The sequence below is a fragment of the Erythrolamprus reginae genome, chromosome Z (assembly GCF_031021105.1).
Source record: "Erythrolamprus reginae isolate rEryReg1 chromosome Z, rEryReg1.hap1, whole genome shotgun sequence".
Classification (NCBI taxonomy): Eukaryota; Metazoa; Chordata; class Lepidosauria; order Squamata; family Dipsadidae; genus Erythrolamprus; species Erythrolamprus reginae.
The window spans coordinates 78,910,838-78,938,170 of record NC_091963.1 but is presented as its reverse complement, the minus strand read 5'-3'; the positions used below and the strand labels follow the sequence as shown (position 1 = coordinate 78,938,170).

At 42.0% G+C, this 27,333-nt stretch overlaps 1 protein-coding gene across 1 annotated transcript in view; it reads left to right on the top strand.

Moving 5' to 3' along the window:
- LARS2 (leucyl-tRNA synthetase 2, mitochondrial) overlaps nt 1-27,333 on the top strand; it is a 359,496-nt gene that overhangs the window by 46,324 nt on the left and 285,839 nt on the right. Inside the window, exons 3-4 of the mRNA XM_070728261.1 lie at nt 3,416-3,544; nt 17,129-17,220. Coding sequence (XP_070584362.1) covers nt 3,416-3,544; nt 17,129-17,220 — 221 coding nt within the window. The remainder of the gene's footprint in view (nt 1-3,415; nt 3,545-17,128; nt 17,221-27,333) is intronic.

Sequence of the window (27,333 nt, the reverse complement as noted above, 5' to 3'; positions counted from 1 at the left end):
TAAGGCTAGGCACCTGGGATCGGCTGGGGTGTGAGTTCATATGGGGGTGGCTAGCTTTCTACCTGATTCTTTTCTTTTAAAGAGAGAGAGTATGGTATTTTATTAAACTATATAATACTATACCATTTGGTTCAGAATGCTTTTTTCCTTGTTTTCCTCCTCTAAAATCTAGATGTGTCTTATAAACCTGTGCGTCTTATACACCAAAAAATACGGTACTTACACTTTGCTGCCTGAATCACTGTGAGGTGGACTTTAATAGCAGCTCTTAACTGTGTTTCATCAAATTCATCCCTTGTTTTTTCCCAACAATGCTCTAGACGTCTCTTTATCTGTTTCACCCCTCTCAATTTCTCCCTATATCATGTGAGACAAACAGATCTACGTGTCAGTAGAGATTGCATGGATGCAAACCTACACAGAGTTTCAATTCACCTTCCTGTTCTAAGAGCTCAAGCAAGGTTACACAGCATATCTTCAGAATAACCTCCAGTTCCTTTTGAAAGCCATCCAAGTCCATTAGTCATCAGTAGGTCCTGTGGAGAGTATAGTTCTGGAAAAACGCATCACTACCTGTCTGTGATCTGACTGACAAGAAGACCAAAGATAGGCCCACCAATTCCTGATCACAGGCACTGTTTCAACAAGAACACTAAATTCTGTGTAACCACTATTCTTACTCGGGTGCTGGGTGATCTGGGACAGGCTCATGGAAGTTATGACTCCTGAGGTCCAGGAGCCTAAGTAGGGAACTGCCATGTAGCAAGAAGGCTGGTACAGCCAGTTGTACCTACCGTTTAGACTGTTTCTGCATTCCATTGCAATCTTTGAGGCAAATCAGTTCATTCTTCCAAACCCTGTTGCCAAGTAGTGCTTTTGTTCTTGAATCTTTTTCTACTTAGAGTACATATATATTTCTTTTCTCCAGTGGGATAAGCCAGGATATACACTACATATAGCCTGCACATGCTATTGCACAGTGTATTTATTCACTCGGAATGCTTATGAATCCCAATAGATTATAAATTAAAAATGCTTAATTTAAATTTGATTTCTTAAGAAAGGTGTGAGAATTCCTATTACTCTCAAAAACATTTATCGTGTGAAAGTAAAGCTGTATGTAACATTTTGTTATCCATTTTATAAGAAATCTGTAGTTATTAAAATTTATCTCGACATAGAAAATGCAGTTTTTAAAATACCATATTTTTGGGAGTATAAGATGCTCCTTAGTTTTTGGGGAGGAAAATAGGGAAAAAATGTGCCTACCAGATATTTACCTGGCTAGCGCCCTTAGTCTGGTCAGCTTCAGCACATTATATTATTCTCTGGTTAGGGTTTTTTTTAAAAAAAACTTATTTGGGGAGAGTAACAATGAAAGAACTTGCAAGCTGGTAAGAACTGGGAACATCATTAACACCTCATTAGGGCTTGAAAGAAACATTTGGAGCAAGTAGAGCAATTAAAGAAAGCCTGAAAGACTTAGGGCTAGAAAAATATTATTTGCAAAAGAATGCAAACATTCTTTGCAGAACAATGAAAGCTGCAAGATAAGAGCTGGGAAGATTGTTAGTACCAAGTTAAGGTTGAAAAAAAAGCTTTGGGGGGAGTTACATTTAGTGTTGTGTGTATTCCCTGTCATCCTTTGGAATTGTCAGATTCAGAGGACGAGGATGATGTAGAAGCTGTCAATTACTCTGATTTAAGAGATGTGGGAGAAGCTAGTAAGAAAAGTGAAACAGAACAGCCCTCCGAGGAAAGCTTGCAGTGTCATGTTTCTTCTGACAATGGGAATGTAAAAGACAGCTATTGGTTAAATCCAAAGTTCAGAATGTTGCAGAAAAGAAAGGATAAAATTGGGGGGAAGAGGTTTTAATAGCTATTCAGAGTGTGTAAATTAATTAATTACATCATTTCCGGAATTCAACGGAAGAGATGAACGCTTTCTTCAAAGTGCTAGAAAACAAAGATGGTGTTTTATGTCGTCTCTCCGAATAAGTGAGTTATATTGCATGATAAACTGCTTTTTAACAGAGTGAACCTGACATAAGAAGATGTTATGAAGTAGACAGCTTGTTATTTAGAAAGAACTACAGTGGAACCCCGACATAAGAGCTGCTCTACTTAAGAGCAACTCGAGATAAGAGCTGGGAGGGGAGAGATATTTTTGTTCTACTTACAAGCCCAAATTCGAGATACAAACGCCAAGGAGCTGTCTCCTGAAGCCAAACGCTAACTTCCGCGTTCGGCTTCAGGAGACAGCTGCGAAGCGGCGCACGTGTTTTAAAAGGTTGCAGCCGGCCTGGGGGGCTCGGGGGGGTGCTTGCAGCTTTCTTTCTTGCTCTTTTTCTTTCTCTCTTTTACCTTCCCTTCTATTTCTTCTTTTCTTTCTCCTTCCCACCTTCTTCCCTCCCTCCCTCCCTTCACTCATTCCTCTCTTACTCTCCCCTTTCATAAGTTTCCTTGCTTCCCTCCTCTGTTCCTGTCCCTTCCCCCTTTCTTTCTTTCTTTCTTTTTCTTTCTTGCTTTCTTTCTTGCTTTCTTGCTCTTTTTCTTTCTCTCTTTTACCTTCCCTTCCTCTATTTCTTCTTTTCTTTCTCCTTCCCACCTTCTTCCCTCCCTCCCTTCACTCATTCCTCTCTTACTCTCCCCTTTCATAAGTTTCCTTGCTTCCTTCCTCTGTTCCTGTCCCTTCCCTCTTTCCTTCCTTCCTTCCCACCCTCCGTCCATTCATTCACCCATTCCTCTCTTGATCGCTTAAAGCCGGTCCCTGGTGCAAAAAGGGTTGGGGACCTCTGTCCTACAGGATTGGGTGGCAGAGAAGTTGAACATATGTAAATTTAAAAGTTTAAGAAAGTTTACAAGTTAAGTGAAAGAAACTTCATTATTCATTTATATGTACATGTACATTTCTTCATTAAAAACATGTCTTTCTGCATAATTTAGACTAACTTTGTGAGTTTTTTGAGGGCTGGAACCAATTAAAATTATTTACATTAATTCCTATGGGGAAAAGTCGTTCGAGATAAGAGCTGCTCGACTTAAGAGCCCAGGTCCGGAACGAATTAAACTCGTATCTCGAGGTACCACTGTATAACAGTAATTTAGTCTGTAAGAGTTGAATGTATTTTTTCATGCCCGAGCTGTAGTAAGATCCAATGTGGAAGGAAAAATAAAAGAAATGTTATTTTGAAAATTACCAGCCTGTAAAGCTCTTATTATTGGAACAGTCAGGTGATCCTAGCCAGGTTCAGAACATTTAGAGTATAAGACGCACCCAAATTTTCACCCTATTTTAGGGAGGAAAAAGGTGCGTCTTACACTCCAAAAATATGGTAAACAGGGTTTAAAAAAGAGAAAAAAAATACTATGTAGCTTCTGCTTAAAGTAAGTTTATTTTAATTTTTTTGTTTAGAAATCAAAGCCAAAATATTACATCCTGTCTATGTTTCCATACCCTTCTGGAAAACTTCACATCGGCCATGTTCGAGTATACACCATAAGTGACACAATAGCAAGATTTCAAAAAATGAGAGGATTTCAGGTACGTATTTTAGAATGTCCGTCCTTCCTTCCTTCCTTCCTTCCTTCCTTCCTTCCTTCCTTCCTTCCTTCCTTCCTTCCATCCATCCATCCATAATCTGAGAAAAGTTTTTGTATTGATATCTAGATAAGGTTAAGAGTTTAGATAAATTAAATCTAATTAGTTTAGGGAACTTCCCCCATGCCTGGCAATACAGGTGGGTCTTAAGCAATTTACGAAAGACAAGGAGGGTGGGGGCAGTTCTGATCTCTGTGGGGAGTCGATTCCAGAGAGCCGAGGCTGCCACAGAGAAGACTCTTCCCCTGGGGCCCGCCAGACGACATTATTTAGTCGACGGTACTCGGAGAAGGCTAACTCTATGGGACCTTATCGGCTGCTGGGATTCGTGCAGCAGAAGGCGGTTCCGGAGGTATTCTAATCCGATGCCATGTAGGGCTTTATAGGTCATTACCAACACTTTGAATTGGACTGGAAACTAATTGGCAGCCAATGCAGGCCACGGAGTGTTGGAGAAACGTGGGAGAATCTAGGTAACCCCACGATAGCTCTTGTAGCCGCATTCTGCACGATCTGGAGTTTCCTAACACTTTTCAAAGGTAGCCCCATGTAAAGAGTGTTGCAGTAGTCGAACCTCAAGGTAATGAGGGCATGAGCGACTGTGAGCAATGACTCCCTGTCCAAATAGGGCCGCAACTGGTGCACCAGGCGAACCTGTGCACACGCCCTCCTCGCCACAGCCGAAAGATGATGTTCCAATGTCAGCTGTGGATCAAGGAGGACGCCCAAGTTGCGGACCCTCTCTGAGGGGACCAATAATTCCCCCCCTCCCAGGGTAATGGACGGACAGATGGAATTGTTCTTGGGAGGCAAAACCCACAGCCATTCCGTCTTGTCAGGGTTGAGTTTCAGCTTGTTGACACCCATCCAGACCCCAACAGCCTCCAGACACCGGCACATCAGTTCCACTGCTTTGCTGACTGGACATGGGGTGGAGATGTATAACTGGATATTATCAGCATACTGATGATACCTCATCCCATACCCTTGGATTATCTCACTCAGCGGTTTCATGTAATATTAAATAGCAGGGAGGAGAGGCACCCCACAAGGGAGAGACCTAGAGGTTGACCTCTGAACCCCCCCACTAACAACGACTGCGACCGACTAGAGAGGTAGGAGGATAACCACTGAAGAACAGTGCCTCCCACTCCCAACCCCTCTAGCTTGCGCAGAAGGCTACCATGGTCGATGGTATCGAAAGCTGCTGAGAGGTCAAGAAGTACCAGGACAGAGGACAGAGATCATCCATCAGCACAACCAAAGCAATTTCTGTGCTGTAGCCGGGCCTGAATCCTGACTGCTGAGGACCTAGATAATCGGCTTCTTCCAAGGACAGCTGGAGCAACACCACCTTCTCGACAATCTTCCCCATAAAGGGAATGTTGGAGACTGGATGGTAGTTATTAAGCACAGCTGGGTCCAGGGAAGGCTTCTTGAGGAGGGGGTGCACAAGTGCCTCCTTGTAGGGAGCCGGTAAGAACCTTCCCCTCAAAAAGTTTTTATCTTGAAAAGTTTGTATGACGAGGTGTTTGTAAGATGAGATATCACTGTAATTTCAGCTAATTCACTCACTAAAGGATATTAAAATATTTTAAACAGCTATTCTCCTTTCCCAATACATTACTTGTACATATTGATTTTTGAACAATAAGGGCTCAGCTCTTCATAGAAGTAAATTTTGGAAATTCCAAACTTAATGGACATATCCTCAGATTTATTTGACTTATTCCATCAAAAACTGTTCAGATAATTCTGAAATTGTTGTATGATAATTCTGAATTATTTCCTATTATATGATACAGAATTCTGTGTAATCATTGTACTTTAAATATTATTAAATTATATTATGTTGAATATATATTAAAAGCAAAGAGATTCTATCACCATTTTCTCTGTTCTTTGTACAGTAATACCTCGTCTTACGAACTTAATTGGTTCCCGGAGGAGGTTCATAAGGTGAAAAGTTCATAATAGGAAACAATGTAAAATCAATTAATGCGTGCAAGAAAACACCCCCCCGCAAAAATGGCGCTCCGCTGGGTGCCGCCGCCCGACTGTCACCTTTTGAAACAGCCGGGGGCTTCTCGGCGTCCTCCTGAACCCAAACGCCAAACCCGAACTTTTCCCGAACTTCTGGGTTCAGCGTTCGGGAGGTCGCCGAGAAGCCCCGCCGCCTGGCTGTCGCCTTTTGAAACAGCCGGGGGGCTTCTCGGCGTTCTCCTGGGTTTGGGAGGACGCCGAGAAGCCCTCCGGCTGTTTCAAAAGGCGACAGTCGGTCGGTGGGGCTTCTCGGCGGCCACCCAAATCCAAACTTTTGCCGAACTTCCGGGTTTGGCGCTCGGGCGACAGGTTCGTAAGGCGGAGAAAGTTCATAAGAAGAGGCAAAAAATTTCCGAACCCCGGATTCGTATCTCGGAAAGTTCGTATGACGAGGGGTTCGTATCACGAGGTACTACTGTATTTGGTTATTACTATGTAAACATTTGGTGTTCTATTTTGCATAACATACACATTTAACAGAATTCCACTTCTCTTTTTTGTTTGACAATTTATTTTCCCAGATAGATAACTGTTGCATCCCTTCTCTACCGTATGTCTTCTTTATTATATAACCAACATAATACGCACCAATGTTTATATTGCATTGACAAATGGCATAGTTATTAGCCACTAATAGTAAAAATAAGAAAGTTCAGTTTTTATTCCAAAAGTAGGAAGTAAGATCTCATTCATTTGTTAATAATGTCATCTGATACCTAAATCGCTGATCATTGGGAAACCTACCTACCTAATGAGTAGTAAAGATAGGATTACTGTTGATTAGTCTGTTATCTCTTTCAGTTGTTTTTCTTTCACATATGCAAGTCATAACAGTCTCATTTGGAATTTAGATTGAGCCACAATTCTTTAAATCTGGCTTGTTAGGACCAAATGGGAAAAAATGGATACACTCCTCCAGGCATTTGCAAACGTAGGACAACAACTTAAAGAAATGCAACTAGCCATGAAAGAAATGACAAATGGCATGAATGAACTGAAAGTTCAATCCAAAGAGCAGGAGATAAAGATCTTGAGACTGGAGGCTGATAGGAAAAAACAAGAGCAGCGTATAAACAACCTAGAGGACCGGCAGAGGAGATCAAACTTACGATTGAGGGGTTTTAAGCAGGATTTTGGTGAAAATAAGAAATTAATCCAATTGATTTACCAATGGTTCCTGGAAAGCAAAATTACAGTGGACTTGGATGAAATTGAAAGAGTCCATTGGGTTTACGGTCCTCGGAATTCAGCCAACCAAAAAAATATTGTGATAAGATTTGCCTTGGAGCGGAGAGCTGTGGAAGTTTTTACACAGCTCAAACAGACTCCAAATCTCCATTACAAAGGCTCTCCTGTCCGTGTCTTGAAAGATCTGTCTGCTCAGACGCTGCTGGCAAGAAATCAGATGAGACCAGTGACGAATATGCTCCATCAGAATAATCAGCGTTACACATGGAAATTTCCAGCCACGATCCTGATTTTCAAAGATGCCAAGACTTATTTTGCGAGTTCCCTGGAAGACGGAATGCAAATGCTTCGACAGCTGGGAATAAATCCAGATATAAATCACCACGCAATGTCAACAAAGGACACAATTAGAGCCGAAGGGGGAGAAGCAATGGGAGAAGCGATTCCTTTGTTATCTACAGGAGATCCCAGCAGCCAAGAGAAGGAGGAAAGAATAATCGCATTAGAAAAGGAACTAGCTTTACTCCGAGAGAAGGGAAAGAAGGAGGAGGGGCGCGTCACGCGCCAAAAGAAGAAATAAGAAATAAGTACTGTATTGTATAACTGGTGTTGTTGTTCCTAGCTGATTAACTTTTTGGGTATTCTTTTCCCTTCAATATTTAAAGGAAGGAATTAGGGGGGGGGGGGTGTTGAGGGTTACTATTTGACTTTTAAAGGAGTATTTTTGTTAGAGCGTACTAGAGGGATAGCAAAGCCATGGGTGCCTCTCGGAGCCAATGGAGATTTCTTCCATTGATTCCCCCCTGGGGGAATGTTGAGGGAGGGGCACTTGGATGGGGGTTTAAGATTACAAATGAAGAATCTTCCAATATGCTTCGCTTTACAGAGGAGAGAAACATAACTAAAAGGAATGGGTGAAAAAGTTTTGATGTCATTAGATGTGAACGGATTGTCGTCACAGATTAAACGTTATAGAATCATGAAACTGGCTAGGGATAAAAAAGTAGACTTTATTTTTATCAGAAACACATAAAGGGAGAAAAAGAGATGATAAATTAACGAACTGTAAGGATTGGGGAGGGATATATGAGTCCAGGGGCAATAATAATAAAAGTAAAGGAGTGGCAATATTAATAAATAAAAGAGTTCCCTTTGAATTGACCCAGACTAAAAGGGACAAGGAGGGAAGGATGTTATTTGTTAAAGGAAAAATGAATAAGGTAATAACATTAGCAGTAATTTATGCCCCAAATGTAAACACAAAGCAATTCATATTAAATACAAAGCGTAAATTAAATAACTTTGCAGAAGGTACAGTGATTTTGGCAGGCGATTTCAATATTGAACTGATAGCAGGGAAACAGGGAAAAAATAATTTGCCTTTAAATAAATTAGATATGATGGATCTTCATGCTGAAGCGACAAATAGAGCCACGTTTTATTCAGCTAGGCATAATAAGTTTAGCTGCATCGACTATTAATGAACAAAACCGGAAATACATATCTTAAAAGAGCTGAAACTGAAAGCGTTTGGTTATCAGACCACGCCCCATTATTAGCAGTAATTGTATTTGACTCAAACAATAAACAAAAAATATGGAGATACAATCCTCTTGTGTCAGGAAGAGAAGAAAATAAATTGAAACTCCAAAAAGAATTGATTGAATATTTTAAAATAAATGATACGGGAAATATGAAGCAATCAACAATTTGGGATGCACATAAGGTCTTTATGAGAGGGAATTGTATCAGTACCGAAATTTATATATAAAAAAAATGTGAGACAGAAAGGAAAAAGTTAATTAAAGATATTGAGTTAACTCAAGAAAGATTGAAAATTACAAGAAACGGGGAGTGGAATAATTTACTAAAAATTAAAAAACAACAACTGAGACTTATGGATCAACAAATATGGAATACAGTGATCCCCCGAGTTTCGCGATCCCGAGCATTGCGAAACGCTATATCGCGATTTTTCCACCCGATGACGTCACTCCCTTCCTTTCTCATCTTTCTTTCTATCTCTCTTTCTCTATCTTGCTTCTTCCTCTCTCACACTCTCTTCCTCCCTCTCTCATCTCTTTCTTTCCTTCTCTCTCTTTCTCTATCTCTCCCCCTCTTGCTCTCGAGCGGCGGGCGGCACCCAGGGAAGATTCCTTCGGCCGCCCACCAGCTGATCTGCTCGGCAGCGCGGCAGCAGCGAGGAGCCGAAGATGGGGTTTCCCCGTTGCCTGGGCGGCGGGAAGACCCAGGGAAGGTTCCTTCGGCCGCCCAACAGCTGATCTGCTCCGCAGCGCGGCAGCAGCGAGGAGCCGAAGATGGGGTTTCCCCGTTGCCTGGGCAACGGGGAAACCCCATCTTCGGCTCCTCGCTGCTGCCGCGCTGCGGAGCAGATCAGCTGTTGGGCGGCCGAGGGAACCTTCCCTGGGTCTTCCCCGGGTCTTCCCCGCTGCCCACACGCAAACTCCACCATCTGCGCATGTGCGGCCATGGAAAAAGGGGCGCGCATGCGCAGATGGTGTTTTTACTTCCGCACCACTACATCCCGAAATATCGATTATCGCGAGGGGTCTTGGAACGGAACCCTCGCGATAATCGGGGGATCACTGTAATATGAGATTGATTGTAAAGCAGAAAATTTTGGGATGGGGCAATAAATCAATGAAACAAATGGCAAATTATTTAAAAAAAAGAAAAGAAAAATGTATAGTTGCATTAAGGGACAAAAAAGGTGTTATAAAACGTAGTAACGATGAATTGCAAAAAATAATGAAAGAGTTTTATGAAGAGTTATATAAAAAAGATCAGACTACTCTGCAAAAGATAGAGACTAAGGAGAAACTAACTGATGAAGACAAACAAATGTTAAATGGGACAATAACAAATGATGAAATTATTAGAGTTGTTAATGGATTGAAACCTGCCAAAGCTCCAGGACCAGGCGGACTTACGGGGGAATACTATAAGACTTTTGTGACTCAATTATTACCTCATTTGGGGAAACTTTTAATAACATACTTCAAACCTTCAATATCCCACAGTCATGGAAGACATCCGAGATCATCACTATTCCAAAACCAGATCGTGATTTGTTAGACCTGGGATCCTATCGCCCCATCGGTTTACTAAACCAGGACTACAAAATATTTATGAAAATTATAGCAAATAGGATAGAGAGTATCTTACCAAAAATAATTGGTGAAGACCAATATGGATTTGTTAAAGGAAGAAAGATTCATGAACCAATTAGAAATGTTGTTAATGTGTTACACCATGCTACCACTACCAAAAAGAAATCATGTGTCTTGAAGTTAGATGTGTACAAAGCATTCGACAAAGTTAATCATAATTACCTGTTTCAACTTTGTAAGGAATTAAATTTGGGAGAAAATTTCTGTCAAATTATAAAAGAAATCTGTAAGGATAATATGGCCTATATTAGGGTAAATGGAAATAGAACAGAGAAAATCAATATTCAAAATGGAACTAAGCAGGGGTGTCCACTTTCCCCCATCTTGTTTGCAATGGCAATTGAGGTTCTAGCAAATAAAATTAGAAATGATAAGGATTGGAAGGGTTACCGAATTGGGAAACTCGAATTGAAATTAAATCTTTTTGCAGACGATGCCATAATATTGTCTGAAACCCCCATTGAAATGATGCGAAAATTAATGGTGGTACTTCAGGAATTTAAAGACCAATCAGGTCTCTCAATTAATATTGAGAAATCAGAAATATTCTGTTTGAACACAGGTTCCAAAGAGCAAATCGAGATACGAAAAATTTCAGGATTGAAATTAGGATGCAAAAAAAAGAAATATTTAGGAATTTGGTTATTTAAAAACCCAAACAAAATTGCTGAGGCAAATTACAATATAATATGGAAAAAAATGCAAAAGCAAATTAAAAAGTGGAAAGATAAAAGTTTGAAAAAAATGGCCAAAATAAGAGCTCTTAAAATGATGATTATTCCGAAAATGATGTACTTATTCCAAGTCTTACCAGGTACCTTCCCAGGAGTAAAACTAAGGGAATGGGACACTAAAATGAACTATTGGATTGAAGGAAATAAAAAACCTAGAACAAGGAAACGATGGCTGATTGCCAGAGAAAAAGATGGAGGATGGGGGTACCCAAATTTAGAACTATATAAAGATGCATTTCAAATAGAAAGATTAATGGAATTACAATTATTGACAGAAAAGAAGTGGGTGAAACTTGAAAAGGAGATTAACAATGTTAAAAACAAAGAGATCTTATTTAAAAAATGGAGTAAAATAGAAATCAATAGATTAGCTGATCCTTTGAAAGTAGTTGTAGATATTTGGTCGAAATGGCAAGGGAAATTAGCAAATAGGAACTCAAAATTATCAACGTTGCATGTTTTGAACATAAATAATGACGTTAATCTAGATAGAGTTATAAAGGAATTAAAGTTTTAGTTTGTAGCTTGCAGTCAGAAGTGGAAAGATTGTCCCAGCCACGTGCTGTAATGCAGCCATGTATCCAGCCTCCACTTCCACAGCGCCCCCCGAGGAGGAGGGCTGTGTGGACAACTGTCGGTTCAGGAAGATTGCGTGCAGTTGAGCAAAAACATAGCAATTTTGGTCTCTCTGTATCCAATTCCTATAGTGTTCTTGCGGATTTAAATAGTAAGGATGTTGGAGATATTAGCAAGGTCCCTCAGGCAGAGAATGAGGGGATGTTCAAAGGGGAAGTTGTCGTAAATGTCACCAAACCATCAAGTACAGTTAGTAGAAATAAAAAGAGGACACATTTTTTTGTGGGTGATTCGACCGTTAGAGGTGTTGATTTGGGACAGAGTAAGGATGTGGTGAAGGTGCTGAGGTGTCTCCCAGGGGCCACTGCCAGCAGGGACAGGAGGCGGATTACAAACATTGTTAAGACTGTGAGTAAAGGTAATAACGTTGATGTGGTGGTGCATCTTGGCACAAATGATTTGTCCCAGAGAAATGTTAATGTAGTAAAAAGAGATTTTCAATGTCTAAGTGTGGAGCTGGGTAAAATAACTGATTCAGTGACTTTCTCAGAGGTGTTACCGGTTTGTGGCCAAGAGGATAAAACAACGTGTATCAGAGAGTTTAATGTGTGGTTAAGGCAGTGGTGTAAAGCTGAAGGTTTTGGCTATGTAAGTCATGATGTCAGTAGGTGGTCTAATAGGGAGTTGTTTAAGAGGGATGGTTTGCATCCATCATACAGAGGTACCCAGGTGCTCGGTGAGGAATTCAGAACTTTTTTGGACAGGCATTTAAACTACGTAAAGGGGACAGAGATGTAACTGATGTGGGTGATTTCTGTCCCCGACCAATGAGGATAAAGCAGTTTTTGGAAGCTTATGAAAAGGGAGCTGCAAATAATATAGATGTAGTTGTTGATGATAAGGGGCAAACTAATAACGAAAATAATGTTCTTCGGGTAATGTGCACAAATGCTCGAAGCTTGAGCAACAAGCTCTGTGAATTAATGGCCATAATATCTAGAGATAATTTGGACCTGGTTGCCATAACTGAGACATGGTTTAAGGATTCTAATGAATGGGAAATATCCATACCAGGATATACACTGTATAGGAAGGATAGAATAGAGAGAAGGGGAGGTGGAGTAGCCATTTATATTAAAGAAAGTCTAAAAACAACACTAATTCAAAATACGTGTCAAGATCTAGAGACTCTCTGGATTTGCATGCAAAATAAAGAAGGTTCTGTCATTAGAATTGGGGTGATCTATAGGCCTCCAGGGCAATCCGAGGAATATGACAACAAGATGGTGGATGAAATTACCCAAATGGCAGTAAAGGGAGATATTGTGGTTATGGGTGATTTCAACATGCCTGATGTTGACTGGAATATCCCCAGTGCCCTTACATGCAAAAGTAAGAATATAGTAGAGGCCTTTACAGGAGCAGCTCTGGCACAGCTGGTTAAGACACCAACTAGAGGGGAGAATATTCTAGATTTAGTTTTTACGAATGGGAATTGGGTTTCAGATGTCAAGGTGGGAGAAAATTTAGGTTGCAGTGACCATCTATGTTTGTGGTTTGATGTAAAAACTCATTGTGAGCAATCTTATAATGCAACCAAAGTATTGGATTTCAGAAAAACAAATTTTAATGCAATGGGAGAATATTTAGATAATGAATTAAAGGGGAGGGATAAAATGGCAGGAGCGAGCATCCAGTGGACTGTATTAAAAAAGACCATCTTAAAAGCCACTGGACTGTATGTAAGACAAATAACTAAAGGTAAAAGGAAGAAGAAACCGCTATGGTTTAGCAATGATGTAAGGGCTATAGTCAATGAAAAAAAGGCTGCCTATAGGAGGTATAAAGAGTCTGGAAGTATAGCTGATAGGGAGGTATATAAAATGAGACAGAAGGAGGCGAAACAGATAATATATGCTGCTAAAGCCTCAAAAGAGGAAGAAATTGCCAAATCTGTAAAGAAGGGGGATAAAACCTTCTTCAGATATATTAATGATAATAAGAAGAAAAACTGCGGCATCACGAAGCTTAGTACCGGGAATAATACATGCATTAATGGGAATAAGGAGATCGCTGACCATTTCAATAGCTACTTCTGTTCAGTTTTCTCAAAAGACACCTTTTGAGGGATATAGCATTGCTTCCAGCTGTACGGATTCAGCTCCAGTGATCTTAGAAGCCGATGTCTTAGAAGAACTTGAACGATTAAAGATAAATAAGGCAATGGGTCCAGATGGCATCCACCCCAGAGTTCTTAAAGAACTCAGATCTGTCATTACTACTCCCCTGACTGATTTGTTTAACCAATCCTTGTTAACAGGAGAAGTTCCTGAGGATTGGAGAATGGCCAGTGTTGTGCCTATTCACAAGAAGGGCAGTAGAGAAGAAGCTGGTAACTACAGGCCAGTAAGCTTGACATCAGTTGTAGTTAAAATTTATTTTATTTTATTTATTTATTTATTTATTTAGATTTGTATGCCGCCCCTCTCCGCAGACTCGGGGCGGCTCACAGCATAACATAACAGTTTGTAACAAATCCAAATATAATTTAAAACATTTAAAAGAACCCCATTTTGTTAACAAGCATACACTCAAAACATCCCATACATAAAATGTGCATGCCCGGGGGAGGTGTTTCAGTTCCCCCATGCCTGACGACAGAGGTGGGTTTTAAGAAGTTTACGGAAGGCAGGGAGAGTAGGGGCAGTTCTAATCTCTGGGGGGAGTTGGTTCCAGAGAGTCGGGGCCGCCTCAGAGAAGGCTCTTCCCCTGGGGCCCGCCAACCGACATTGTTTAGTTGACGGGACCCGGAGAAGGCCCACTCTGTGGGACCTAATTGGTCGCTGGGATTCGTGCGGTAGAAGGCGGTCTCGGAGATATTCTGGTCCAGTGCCATGAAGGGCTTTAAAGGTCATGACCAACACTTTGAATTGTGACCGGAAATTGATCGGCAGCCAATGCAAGCTGCGGAGTGATGTTGAAACATGGGCATACCTAGGTAGGCCCATGACTGCTCTCGCAGCTGCATTCTGCATTCTGCACGATCTGAAGTTTCCGAACACTTAAAATGATGGAGACTCTACTCAAAAAGAGGATAAATCAGCACCTAAAAAACAATAACTTATCGGACCCAAATCAGCATGGCTTTACTGAAGGCAAATCATGTCAGACTAATCTCATTGATTTCTTTGACTATGTCACAAAGGTGTTGGATGAAGGTGGTGCCGTGGATATTGCCTACCTGGACTTCAGCAAAGCCTTTGATACGGTTCCACATAAAGAGCTGATAGATAAATTAGTGAAGATTGGACTTAATCCCTGGATAGTTCAATGGATTTGCAGCTGGCTGAAGCGTAGACATCAGAGAGTTATTGTTAATGGCGAGTATTCTGAGCAGAGTCAGGTTACAAGCGGTGTGCCACAAGGGTCTGTTCTGGGTCCTATTCTTTTTAATATATTTGTGAGTGACATAGGGGAAGGTTTGGTAGGGAAGGTTTGCCTATTTGCCGATGACTCTAAAGTGTGCAATAGGGTTGATATTCCTGGAGGCGTCTGTAATATGGTAAATGATTTAGCTTTACTAGATAAATGGTCTAAGCAATGGAAACTGCAGTTTAATGTTTCCAAATGTAAAATAATGCACTTGGGGAAAAGGAATCCTCAATCTGAGTATTGTATTGGCAGTTCAGTGTTGGCAAATACTTCAAAAGAAAAGGATTTAGGGGTAGTGATTTCTGACAGTCTCAAAATGGGTGAACAGTGCAGTCAGGCGGTAGGGAAAGCAAGTAGGATGCTTGGCTGCATAGCTAGAGGTATAACAAGCAGGAAGAGGGAGATTATGATCCCGCTATATAGAATGCTGGTGAGACCACATTTGGAATACTGTGTTCAGTTCTGGAGACCTCACCTACAAAAAGATATTGACAAAATTGAACGGGTCCAAAGACGGGCTACAAGAATGGTGGAAGGTCTTAAGCATAAAACGTATCAGGAAAGACTTAATGAACTCAATCTGTATAGTCTGGAGGACAGAAGGAAAAGGGAGGACATGATCGAAACATTTAAATATATTAAAGGGTTAAATAAGGTCCAGGAGGGAAGTGTTTTTAATAGGAAAGTGAACACAAGAACAAGGGGACACAATCTGAAGTTAGTTGGGGGAAAGATCAAAAGCAACATGAGAAAATATTATTTTACTGAAAGAGTAGTAGATCCTTGGAACAAACTTCCAGCAGACGTGGTAGATAAATCCACGGTAACTGAATTTAAACATGCCTGGGATAAACATATATCCATCCTAAGATAAAATACAGAAAATAGTATAAGGGCAGACTAGATGGACCATGAGGTCTTTTTCTGCCGTCAGACTTCTATGTTTCTATGTTTCTATGTTTCTATGATAAAGGCATAATGAAAATAGAACAATTATATGAAACAGATGGAAGGGCCAACAAAAATGGTTGCAGATTAATGCAATATGCAAATATTTGAATAAAATTGATATTAAAGAAGCATTTCTGAGAGAAGAAAACTGTCTAGAGAAAATACTGAAAGAAAAGATTAATGATTCAAAAGGACAGGCTAGTAAGATTTATAGCATGTTATTACAAGTGGAAGTGATTAAAGGCCTAACAAGATACTGGCAAAACGAATTACAGATCAATGAAAACGAGATGGAAGAAGTAGTAGAAAATATATATAAGATAAAGAACACAAGAATTAGAGAGATGAGAAGGAAAATTTTACATAAATGGTACTTCACGCCAGTAAAACTAGCACACTTCCAGAGGAAAGGAAAAGGAAACTGTTGGAATGGTTGCCAAATAAAAGGAGTTTTTATGCATATGCTCTGGGAATGTGTTGAAGTTCAAAAATTTTGGAAGGAAGTACAGAATGAAATTAACAATATGCTAAACATTAATTGGATAATCATGAAAGAATTAGCAACACTAGTTAAACATGGGGAATTATGAGAATTTAGAGAAATCAAAACAGCAGCTTTGGAAAGTGCACAAGCAATAGTGGTATTAGGGTGGAAGGACAGCAATAAATGGACAATCCAGAATTCGTACTGGTACATGGTGGATCACATTCACTTCGAGATTACATTTGATAAAATTTAATAAAAACATTTTTTTAAAAAGATAGGGTTACTGTTGATTAGTCTGTTATCTCTTTCAGTTGTTTTTCTTTCACATATGCAAGTCATAACAGTCTCATTTGGAATTTAGATTGAGCCACAATTCTTTAAATCTGGCTTGTTAGGACCAAGATGTCCTTAAATTGCTTCCCTTGGCATCTCTTTCTAGAGAATTATTTAAACAAATAAAAAGGCCTTTATGATTATGGACAAAGTGGATCCTTGCCACATTCTACCATTCCTGGAAAAATAAGGCAACATTAGTTTCTGATCACTTTTTTAAAACAAAAAACCCTTGCTGAACAGGATATGTACTAATGGAGGCTAAAGGGAGGGAGGGAGGGAAGGAGGGGCAGGGGAAAGAAGGGAGAGAGGGAGAGATTATTTGCGTTGTCATAAGTATATGTGTAATAAACATAATAGCACATTATCAAAATGACTGGATGTACATTAACATATACAAGCATATAAACTAGTATTGACTGTTTCCAAGTTAACAAAAAATATCCTATGCATTATACTTAAAGTGAAATTGTATGTGACAAGTATAGTTTGTATGATTTTGTGGTAGAGTAGAAACACTGGACTTGCAAACATTATCTTGAGCCACGGGGCTCTGGAAAATGCCAAAATAACATTTTTTGCTTTTGCACAGGTGATAAATCCAATGGGATGGGATGCATTTGGACTACCAGCAGAGAATGCAGCAATTGAGCATGGATTCCATCCTGCAGAGTGGACCCAAAGGTTTTTGTTTTCCCAAATACAACAGTACAAAAGTCATCATAGTAGGAGGGAAAGCTATGTTGATATAGCGTAGCCAAAAATAGAGGTCTGGTAGTGTGATTTCTGATTAACAAAGCTTAGTAAATTCATCAGATGCTTAGAATAACTATCAACTATGTTGATGTAGACTACCACATTTTTCAAAGTATAAGACACACCCCAGTTATTGGGGAAGAAAATAAGGGGGGGGGATTCCACCTATCAGGTACTCAGCTAGCTAGCCTTCTTAGTCTGGTATGCTTCGGCACATTACTTTGTTGATTTTGAGCACAGGTGTACACACTTTTAATCTCCTGATTGGGGATTAAAAAACAGCTTCTAAAGCACAGCTGATCATCAGAGGAAGCAGCAATGAGAAAAGCAGACAAATTGCAGAAGATCGCTTCACTCACTAGTGCCTCATTAGGACTGAAAAAAGCTTCGAAAAGCTACATTTGTAGTATAAGATGCACCCAAATTTTCAGCCTCTTTTATTGGGAGGGGGTGCGTCTTATATTCCAAAATGTCTTTTTTGATTACCAAAGTTAATGAAAGGATATGATTTCATGAACTTAATCAGATTCCTAGAGTTGCTTAATTGAATGTAGAATTTTAATTGAGATGAAATGGGTATGGGGCAGAGAAGACAGACATATTATGCAGATTTGTTACGGATCTATATAACAGATTATAAATACTTCATGAATTAAGTTGTAATTTTGACATAAATGAATTTAGCAATTTGTATGATTGAAGTTTCTTATTTTCAAAACAGTCACTTTATGATCTTCAATAGAGTACAAGGAGATTGAAATGCTCTTATATTACCTTGTCCTCATTTTGAGTCCTGCTATCAAACTGTATCAAACTTGCCCTGTTTAGAATCTAGAAGGACATTGCTGGCAGATTATGTTATATAGAGGTATATGAAAGTGCCTCTAATCTTATGAGTATTTATTAGGGCCTGGGATGGTGCTATTGGTGTAGATGTGGAGATAAAGTAGACACCTGGGTTTGTTGCAGGCTAAATGGGAATGTTAGCATCATTGTCATATTATTTCTTGTTGTTTGTGATAGTATTCTTCAGATTAGTTAATAGTCTGTATGCTTGCATGAGCAGTCCCTGAGAAAGTGCAATGTGATTATCCATTATGGACTGCACTGAATTAATAATGAATTTGAGTGGGTTTGAATTGTGAGCCTCCTACAAACTGACAAGATAACTCCTTCTTGTCCAGCTGCCCCCCACATCTTCACCTACATCTTTAATAAAACACTAGAGATGTGCTATATTCCTTCTTGCTTCAAATGCTCTACTATCATCCCAGTACCAAAGAAATCCTCTATTAAGGAACTGAATGACTTCAGACTAGTTGCTCTAATATCTGTAGTTATGAAAACTTTTGAAAGGGTAGTGTTACCCTATCTGAAAACCATCACAGATCCACTGTTACATCCCTTGCAATTTGGCTACCAAACAAATAGATTGACAGGTGATGCTATTAATATGACTGCACTACATCCTACAATATCTTGAATCTCCAAAGACCTATGCAAAGATTCTCTTCATAGAGTTCAGCTTGGCATTCAATAGCATCATTCCAGATATTGTTCTAACTATACGAAATCAGCTAGCTGTATCTGACCACTTTTGTAAATGGATCTTAAGCTTTCTAACAGATAGGAAGCAGCAGGTGAAGCTAGGCAAAATCACATTAGATACCTGTACAATTAGCACAGGAGCCCCCAGGACTGTGTGCTCTCTCCACTTCTCTTCTGTCTATACAATGTTGACTGCACCTCAAAGGATCCCTTTGTTAAAGTACTGAAGTTTGCAGATGATACAAAAGTAATTAGTCTCATTCAAAACAACAACGAATCTGCATACAGACAGGAGGTTGAACAACTAGCCATGTGTTGCAATGAGAACAATATTGAACTAAACATAACCAAAATCGTAGAAATGCTGATAGATTTTATGAGAAACCCTCATATACTACCCCATCTCACAATACTAGATAACATAGTATGAACAGTAAAGACCTCCAAATTTCTAAGTTCTATCGTATCTTAAGACTTAAAATGGACACCTAATATCAAAAATGTCATTTAAAAAGTACAACAAAGGATGTTCTTTGCACCAACTCAGAAAGCTCTAACTGTCCAAAGAGCTGCTGATTCAATTCTAAAGAGAAATTATTGAGTCTGTTATCTACACCTCTATAACACTCTGATTTGTAACACCTCCATAACGCTCTGCAACAAAACGAGAAATGTTCAAGGTTCCAAGGAGCACCCCCAACCAACTAAGACTCCAAGAGAGGTATTCCCTCAAAGTCCCATTTTATTAGAGATGTCATATTGGCACATGGGAAAACATGAATAGGAACTCTCCTGGGTTTTCCCCACCCAAAGGAAAGTCAGAGTCCCTTCCTCTGCGCTATGTCCATCACATGGTCCAATCAGGTCACCAACCTAATATAAGTTGTACCCCAGTCACGCCTCTCCAGGTGTAGTCTGAATAACACCCAGTGAAAATTTTTTGTTATGGTTATGCATCTCAACCTGTCATCATCCAACCCCTTCCCTCCCAGTTCTCACAGCATGCCCATCCACTAAATATGACAGCCCTGAAGATCCAAAGAAAAAGATGACCTCCAGGACTGACAGGCTGCCCCCCTTCAACCAATGAACGTGTCCTGAAATGAGATAAATATTAGTCCAGGCAGTCCTCCCCTTAACTTATTAGGGAATTTATCATATAATTGTTTTACTAGCTTATATGCCTTCACATCCCACTCTTAACCCAGGTAAGACAAAGGGTATATCTTCCAATAGATACCGTAACTGACCCCTATGTAATTTAGAATCCAAATTTTTATTAACTTCATAATTGATTTCTCCTTGCACTACCATCGGTTTAGGTGCCAGGCGATCTTGTGGTCTCAGTCTTGAACCAACAGCAGATTTAAGCTGCTGTGAAAGACTGGATGCACTTTCCGTAACAGACTGGGAGGCTAAATTGAATTGTTACTGGGTTAATTACTTTCACTATTGGAAAGAACCCTAAGAACTTAGGTCTTAGCTTTTTGCTGGACAATTTCAATCTAATGTATTTGGTGAACAGGTAAACTCGGTCTCCCACATGAAATGGGGGCTGCAGAGATTGGCATTTATCTGCTTGTTTTTTGTATGTTTCTGCTGCCTCTTCTAGCGCTTTCTTGGTGTTTTCCCAACCCCTCTTGAATGACTCCATCCATTCAGATAAAGTCCTGGAGGAGAGCGGCTCTCTTGGCAGCTCAGGCATGGGAATGAATTGTATGCCATTTGTGACTTGAAAAGGGGTTAGTCTGATGCTGCTATGCACAATGTTGTAATAAGCCACTTCTGTGAAAGGCAGCAGATCAGCCCAATTTCCTTGTTGATAATCCACATTGCATAGAAACATAGAAACATAGAAGTCTGACGGCAGAAAAAGACCTCATGGTCCCTCTAGTCTGCCCTTATACTATTTTCTGTATTTTATCTTAGGATGGATATATGTTTATCCCAGGCATGTTTAAATTCAGTTACTGTGGATTTATCTACCACGTCTGCTGGAAGTTTGTTCCAAGGATCTACTACTCTTTCAGTAAAATAATATTTTCTCATGTTGCTTTTGATCTTTCCCCCAACTAACTTCAGATTGTGTCCCCTTGTTCTTGTGTTCACTTTCCTATTAAAAACACTTCATTCCTGGACCTTATTTAACCCTTTAATATATTTAAATGTTTCGATCATGTCCCCCCTTTTCCTTCTGTCCTCCAGACTATACAGATTGAGTTCATTAAGTCTTTCCTGATACGTTTTATGCTTAAGACCTTCCACCATTCTTGTAGCCCGTCTTTGGACCCGTTCAATTTTGTCAATATCTTTTTGTAGGTGAGGTCTCCAGAACTGAACACAGTATTCCAAATGTGGTCTCACCAGCATTCTATATAGCGGGATCATAATCTCCCTCTTCCTGCTTGTTATACCTCTAGCTATGCAGCCAAGCATCCTACTTGCTTTCCCTACCGCCTGACTGCACTGTTCACCCATTTTGAGACTGTCAGAAATCACTACCGCTAAATCCTTTTCTTCTGAAGTATTTGCTAACACAGAACTGCCAATACAATACTCAGATTGAGGATTCCTTTTCCCCAAGTGCATTATTTTACATTTGGAAACATTAAACTGCAGTTTCCATTGCTTTGACCATTTATCTAGTAAAGCTAAATCATTTACCATATTACAAACGCCTCCAGGAATATCAACCCTATTGCACACTTTAGAGTCATTGGCAAATAGGCAAACCTTCCCTACCAAACCTTCCCCTATGTCACTCACAAACATATTAAAAAGAATAGGACCCAGAACAGACCCTTGTGGCACACCGCTTGTAACCTGTCTCTGCTCAGAATACTCGCCATTAACAATAACTCTCTGATGTCTACGCTTCAGCCAGCTGCAAATCCATTGAACTATCCAGGGATTAAGTCCAATCTTCACTAATTTATCTATCAGGTCTTTATGTGGAACCGTATCAAAGGCTTTGCTGAAGTCCAGGTAGGCAATATCCACGGCACCACCTTCATCCAACACCTTTGTGACATAGTCAAAGAATTCAATGAGATTAGTCTGATATGATTTGCCTTCAGTAAAGCCATGCTGATTTGGGTCCAATAAGTTATTGTTTTTTAGGTGCTGATTTATCCGCTTTTTGAGTAGAGTCTCCATTTTAACTACAACTGATGTCAGGCTAACTGGCCTGTAGTTACCAGCTTCTTCTCTACTGCCCTTCTTGTGGATAGGCACAACACTGGCCATTCTCCAATCCTCAGGAACTTCTCCTGTTAACAAGGATTGGTTAAACAAATCAGTCAGGGGGGTAGCAATGACAGATCTGAGTTCTTTAAGAACTCTGGGGTGGATGCCATCTGGACCCATTGCCTTATTTATCTTTAATCGTTCAAGTTCTTCTAAGACCTCGGCTTCTAAGATCACTGGAGCTGAATCCGTACAGCTGGAAGCAATGCTACATCCCTCTATAGTATTATTTTGTAAGGTGTCTTTTGAGAAAACTGAACAGAAGTAGCTATTGAAATGGTCAGAGATCTCCTTATTCCCATTAATGCATGTATTATTCCCTGTACTAAGCTTCGTGATGCCGCAGTTTTTCTTCTTCTTATCACTAATATATCTGAAGAAGGTTTTATCCCCCTTCTTTACAGATTTGGCAATTCCTTCTTCTTTTGAGGCTTTAGCAGCATATACAGTAATACCTCATGATACGAACTTAATTGGTGCAAGGAGAAGGTTCGTAAGACGAAAGGTTCGTAAGACGAAACATTGTTTCCCATAGGAAACAATGTAAAGTCAATTAATCCATGCAACAACAAAAAACCCCCGCAAAAAACTGCTGCCGCCTGGCTGTCACCTTTTAAAACAGCCTGGGGGCTTCGGCGTTGGGAGGCTGCTGAGAAGCCCCCCGGCTGTTTTAAAAGGTGACAGCCGGGCGGCGGGGCTTCTCAGCGAAAGTTCGGGTTTGGGAGGCTGCTTTGAGGAGGCGGGGAAGCCTCTTGCAGCAGCAGCCACAGCCGCCGGCTTCCCTGCCACTCGCCCGCCAAGGATGCTGACCTGCTGCCTCGCGGGGAAGCCGGGCAAGAGCGATCTTCTGCCGGCCATGGGCGAGCAGCGGGGAGTCGCCCATGGCCGGCAGAAGATCGCTCTTGCCCGGCTTCCCCGCGAGGCAGCAGGTCAGCAAGAGCGATGTTCTGCCGGCCATGGGTGACTCCCCGCCGCTCGCATTGGGGTTGGGGGCTGTCAGGACACCCCCCCACACCAGCACTTTGCATCCCGCCGGCTAAGAGCAATCGGGCAGCAGCTTCTGCCGGACACGGGTAATGAGCGGGACAGATTAGCGGGGAGAATCAGGATGCTCCTTTGGCGGCTGGAGGCTGCCTGGCTTTGTGTTTTTGGCTGGGGGAGGAAGCAGTAGGACCTTCCTAACTCGCTCCCCCCCAGCCAAAACCCCAAAGCCTGTTTGCTGCCACACGATTTAGCCAGGACAGGAGCGAAGTGACGTGGAGGAATGGGGAGCTGAAACCGGGCGGTTTCAGCTTTCCATTCCTTCACGTCACTTCGCCGCTAAATCGTGTGGCAGCAAACATGCTTTGGGGGTTTGGCTGGGGGGGAGGGAGTTAGGAAGGTCCTATTTCTCCCCCCCAGCCAAATCCCCAAAGCATGTTTGCTGCCACAGGATTTAGCGGCGAAGGGACGTGAAGGGATGGAAAGCTGAAACAGCCCGGTTTCAGCTTTCCATCCATCCACGTCACTTCGCCGCTAAATCCTGTGGCAGCAAACATGCTTTGGGGGTTTGGCTGGGGGGGAGGGAGTTAGGAAGGTCCTACTTCTTCTCCCCCCCAGCAAAACCCCCAAAGCATGTTTGCTGCCACACGATTTAGCGGCGAAGGGACGTGAAGGAATGGAAAGCTGAAACAGCCTGGTTTCAGCTTTCCATCCATCCACGTCACTTCGCCGCTAAATCCTGTGGCAGCAAACATGCTTTGGGGGTTTGGCTGGGGGGAGGGAGTTAGGAAGGTCCTACTTCTTCTCCCCCCCAGCCAAACCCCCAAACCATGTTTGCTGCCACACGATTTAGCGGCGAAGGGACGTGAAGGAATGGAAAGCTGAAACAGCCCGGTTTCAGCTTTCCATCCATCCACGTCACTTCGCCGCTAAATCCTGTGGCAGCAAACATGCTTTGGGGGTTTGGCTGGGGGGGAGGGAGTTAGGAAGGTCCTACTTCTTCTCCCCCCCAGCCAAACCCCCAAAGCATGTTTGCTGCCACACGATTTAGCGGCGAAGGGACGTGAAGGAATGGAAAGCTGAAACAGCCTGGTTTCAGCTTTCCATCCATCCACGTCACTTCGCCGCTAAATCCTGTGGCAGCAAACATGCTTTGGGGGTTTGGCTGGGGGGGAGGGAGTTAGGAAGGTCCTACTTCTTCTCCCCCCCAATCAAATCCCCAAAGCATGTTTGCTGCCACACGAATTAGCGGCGAAGGGATGTGAAGGAATGGAAAGCTGAAACAGCCCGGTTTCAGCTTTCCATCCATCCACGTCACTTCGCCGCTAAATCCTGTGGCAGCAAACATGCTTTGGGGGTTTGGCTGGGGGGAGGGAGTTAGGAAGGTCCTACTTCTTCTCCCCCCCAGCCAAACCCCCAAAGCATGTTTGCTGCCACACGATTTAGCGGCGAAGGGACGTGAAGGAATGGAAAGCTGAAACAGCCCGGTTTCAGCTTTCCATCCATCCACGTCACTTCGCCGCTAAATCCTGTGGCAGCAAACATGCTTTGGGGGTTTGGCTGGGGGGGAGGGAGTTAGGAAGGTCCTACTTCTTCTGCCCCCCAGCCAAACCCCCAAAGCATGTTTGCTGCCACACGATTTAGCGGCGAAGGAACGTGAAGGAATGGAAAGCTGAAACAGCCCGGTTTCAGCTTTCCATCCATCCACGTCACTTCGCCGCTAAATCCTGTGGCAGCAAACATGCTTTGGGGGTTTGGCTGGGGGGGGAGGGAGTTAGGAAGGTCCTACTTCTTCTCCCCCCCAGCCAAACCCCCAAAGCATGTTTGCTGCCACACGATTTAGCGGCGAAGGGACGTGAAGGAATGGAAAGCTGAAACAGCCCGGTTTCAGCTTTCCATCCATCCACGTCACTTCGCCGCTAAATCCTGTGGGGGGGAGGGAGTTAGGAAGGTCCTACTTCTTCTCCCCCCCAGCCAAACCCCCAAAGCATGTTTGCTGCCACACGATTTAGCGGCGAAGTGACGTGAAGGGATGGAAAGCTGAAACAGCCCGGTTTCAGCTCCCCATTCCTCCACGTCACTTCGCTCCTGTCCTGGCTAAATCGTGTGGCAGCAAACAGGCTTTGGGGTTTTGGCTGGGGGGGAGAAGTAGGACTTTCCAGCAGCCTCCGAACGCCGAGCGCGGAAGTTCGGGTTTGTTCGGCTTCGGGAGGCTGCTGGAAAGCCGCCCGGCTGTTTTAAAAGGTGACCGCCGGGCTGGGGGGCTTCCCAGCAACCTCCCGAACCCCGAACCCGGGTTCGGGGGGGTGCTGGCAAGCCCCCCAGGCCAGCTGCGACCTTTTAAAACAGCCGCACCGCTTCCCATCTGTCTCCTGAAGCCGAACGCGGAAGTTCGGCTTTGCCGTTCGGCTTCAGGAGACAGATGGGAAGCGGCGCGGCTGTTTTAAAAGGTCGCAGCCGGCCTGGGGGGCTTCCCAGCACCCCCCCGAACCCCGAACTTGTGCCGAACTTTCGGGGTTGGGGGGGTGCTGGGAACCCCCGCCGCCCGGCTGTCACCTTTTAAAACAGCCGCGCGGCTTCCCAGCAGTCTCCGAACACCGGTTCGTAACTCGAAAAAAGTTCGTAAGAAGAGGCAAAAATTTTCTGAACCCCGGGTTCGTATCACGAGTTGTTCGTAAGACGAGGGGTTCGTATCTTGAGGTATCACTGTATTATCTGTTTCGCCTCCTTCTGTCTCATTTTATACATCTCCCTATCAGCTATACTTCCAGACTCTTTATACCTCCTATAGGCAGCCTTTTTTTTATTGACTATAGCCCTTACATCATTGCTAAACCATAGCAGGTTCTTCTTCCTTTTACCTTTAGTTATTTGTCTTACATACAGTCCAGTGGCTTTTAAGATGGCCTTTTTTAATACAGTCCACTGGGTGCTCGCTCCTGCCATTTTATCCCTCCCCTTTAATTTGTTATCTAAATATTCCCCCATTGCATTAAAATTTGTTTTTCTGAAATCCAATACTTTGGTTGCATTATAGGATTGCTCACAATGAGTTTTTACATCAAACCACAAACATAGATGGTCACTGCAACCTAAATTTTCTCCCACCTTGACCTCTGAAACCCAATTCCCATTCGTAAAAACTAAATCTAGAATATTCTCCCCTGTAGTTGGTGTCTTAACCAGCTGTGCCAGAGCTGCTCCTGTAAAGGCCTCTACTATATTCTTACTTTTGCATGTAAGGGCACTGGGGATATTCCAGTCAATATCAGGCATGTTGAAATCACCCATAACCACAATACTGTATCTCCCTTTACTGCCATTTGGGTAATTTCATCCACCATCTTGTTGTCATATTCCTCAGATTGCCCTGGAGGCCTATAGATGACCCCAATTCTAATGACAGAACCTTCTTTATTTTGCATGCAAATTCAGAGAGTCTCCAGATCTTGACATGTATTTTGAATTAGTGTTGTTTTTAGACTTTCTTTAACATAAATGGCTACTCCACCTCCCCTTCTCTCTATTCTATCCTTCCTATACAGTGTATATCCTGGTATGGATAATTCCCATTCATTAGTATCCTTAAACCATGTCTCAGTTATGGCAACCAAATCCAAATTATCTCTAGATATTATGGCCATTAACTCACAGAGCTTGTTGCTCAAGCTTCGAGCATTCGTGCACATTACCCGAAGAACATTATTTTCATTATTAGTTTGCCCCTTATCATCAACAACTACATCTATTTTATTTGCAGCTCCCTTTTCATAAGCTTCCAAAAACTGATTTATCCTCATTGGTCGGGGACAGAAATCACCCACATCAGTTACATCTCTGTCCCCTTTACCTAGTTTAAATGCCTGTCCAAAAATTTCTGAATTCCTCACCGAGCACCTGGGTACCTCTGTATGATGGATGCAAACCATCCCTCTTAAACAACTCCTTATTAGACCACCTACTGACATCATGACTTACATAGCCAAAACCTTCAGCTTTACACCGCTGCCTTAACCACACATTAAACTCTCTGATACACGTTGTTTTATCCTCTTGGCCACAAACCGGTAACACCACTGAGAAAGTCACTGAATCAGTTATTTTACTCAGCTCCACACTTAGACATTGAAAATCTCTTTTTACTACATTAACATTTCTCTGGGACAAATCATTTGTGCCAAGATGTACCACCACATCAATGTTATTACCTTTACTCACAGCCTTGACAATGTTTGTAATCTGCCTCCTGTCCCTGCTGGCAGTGGC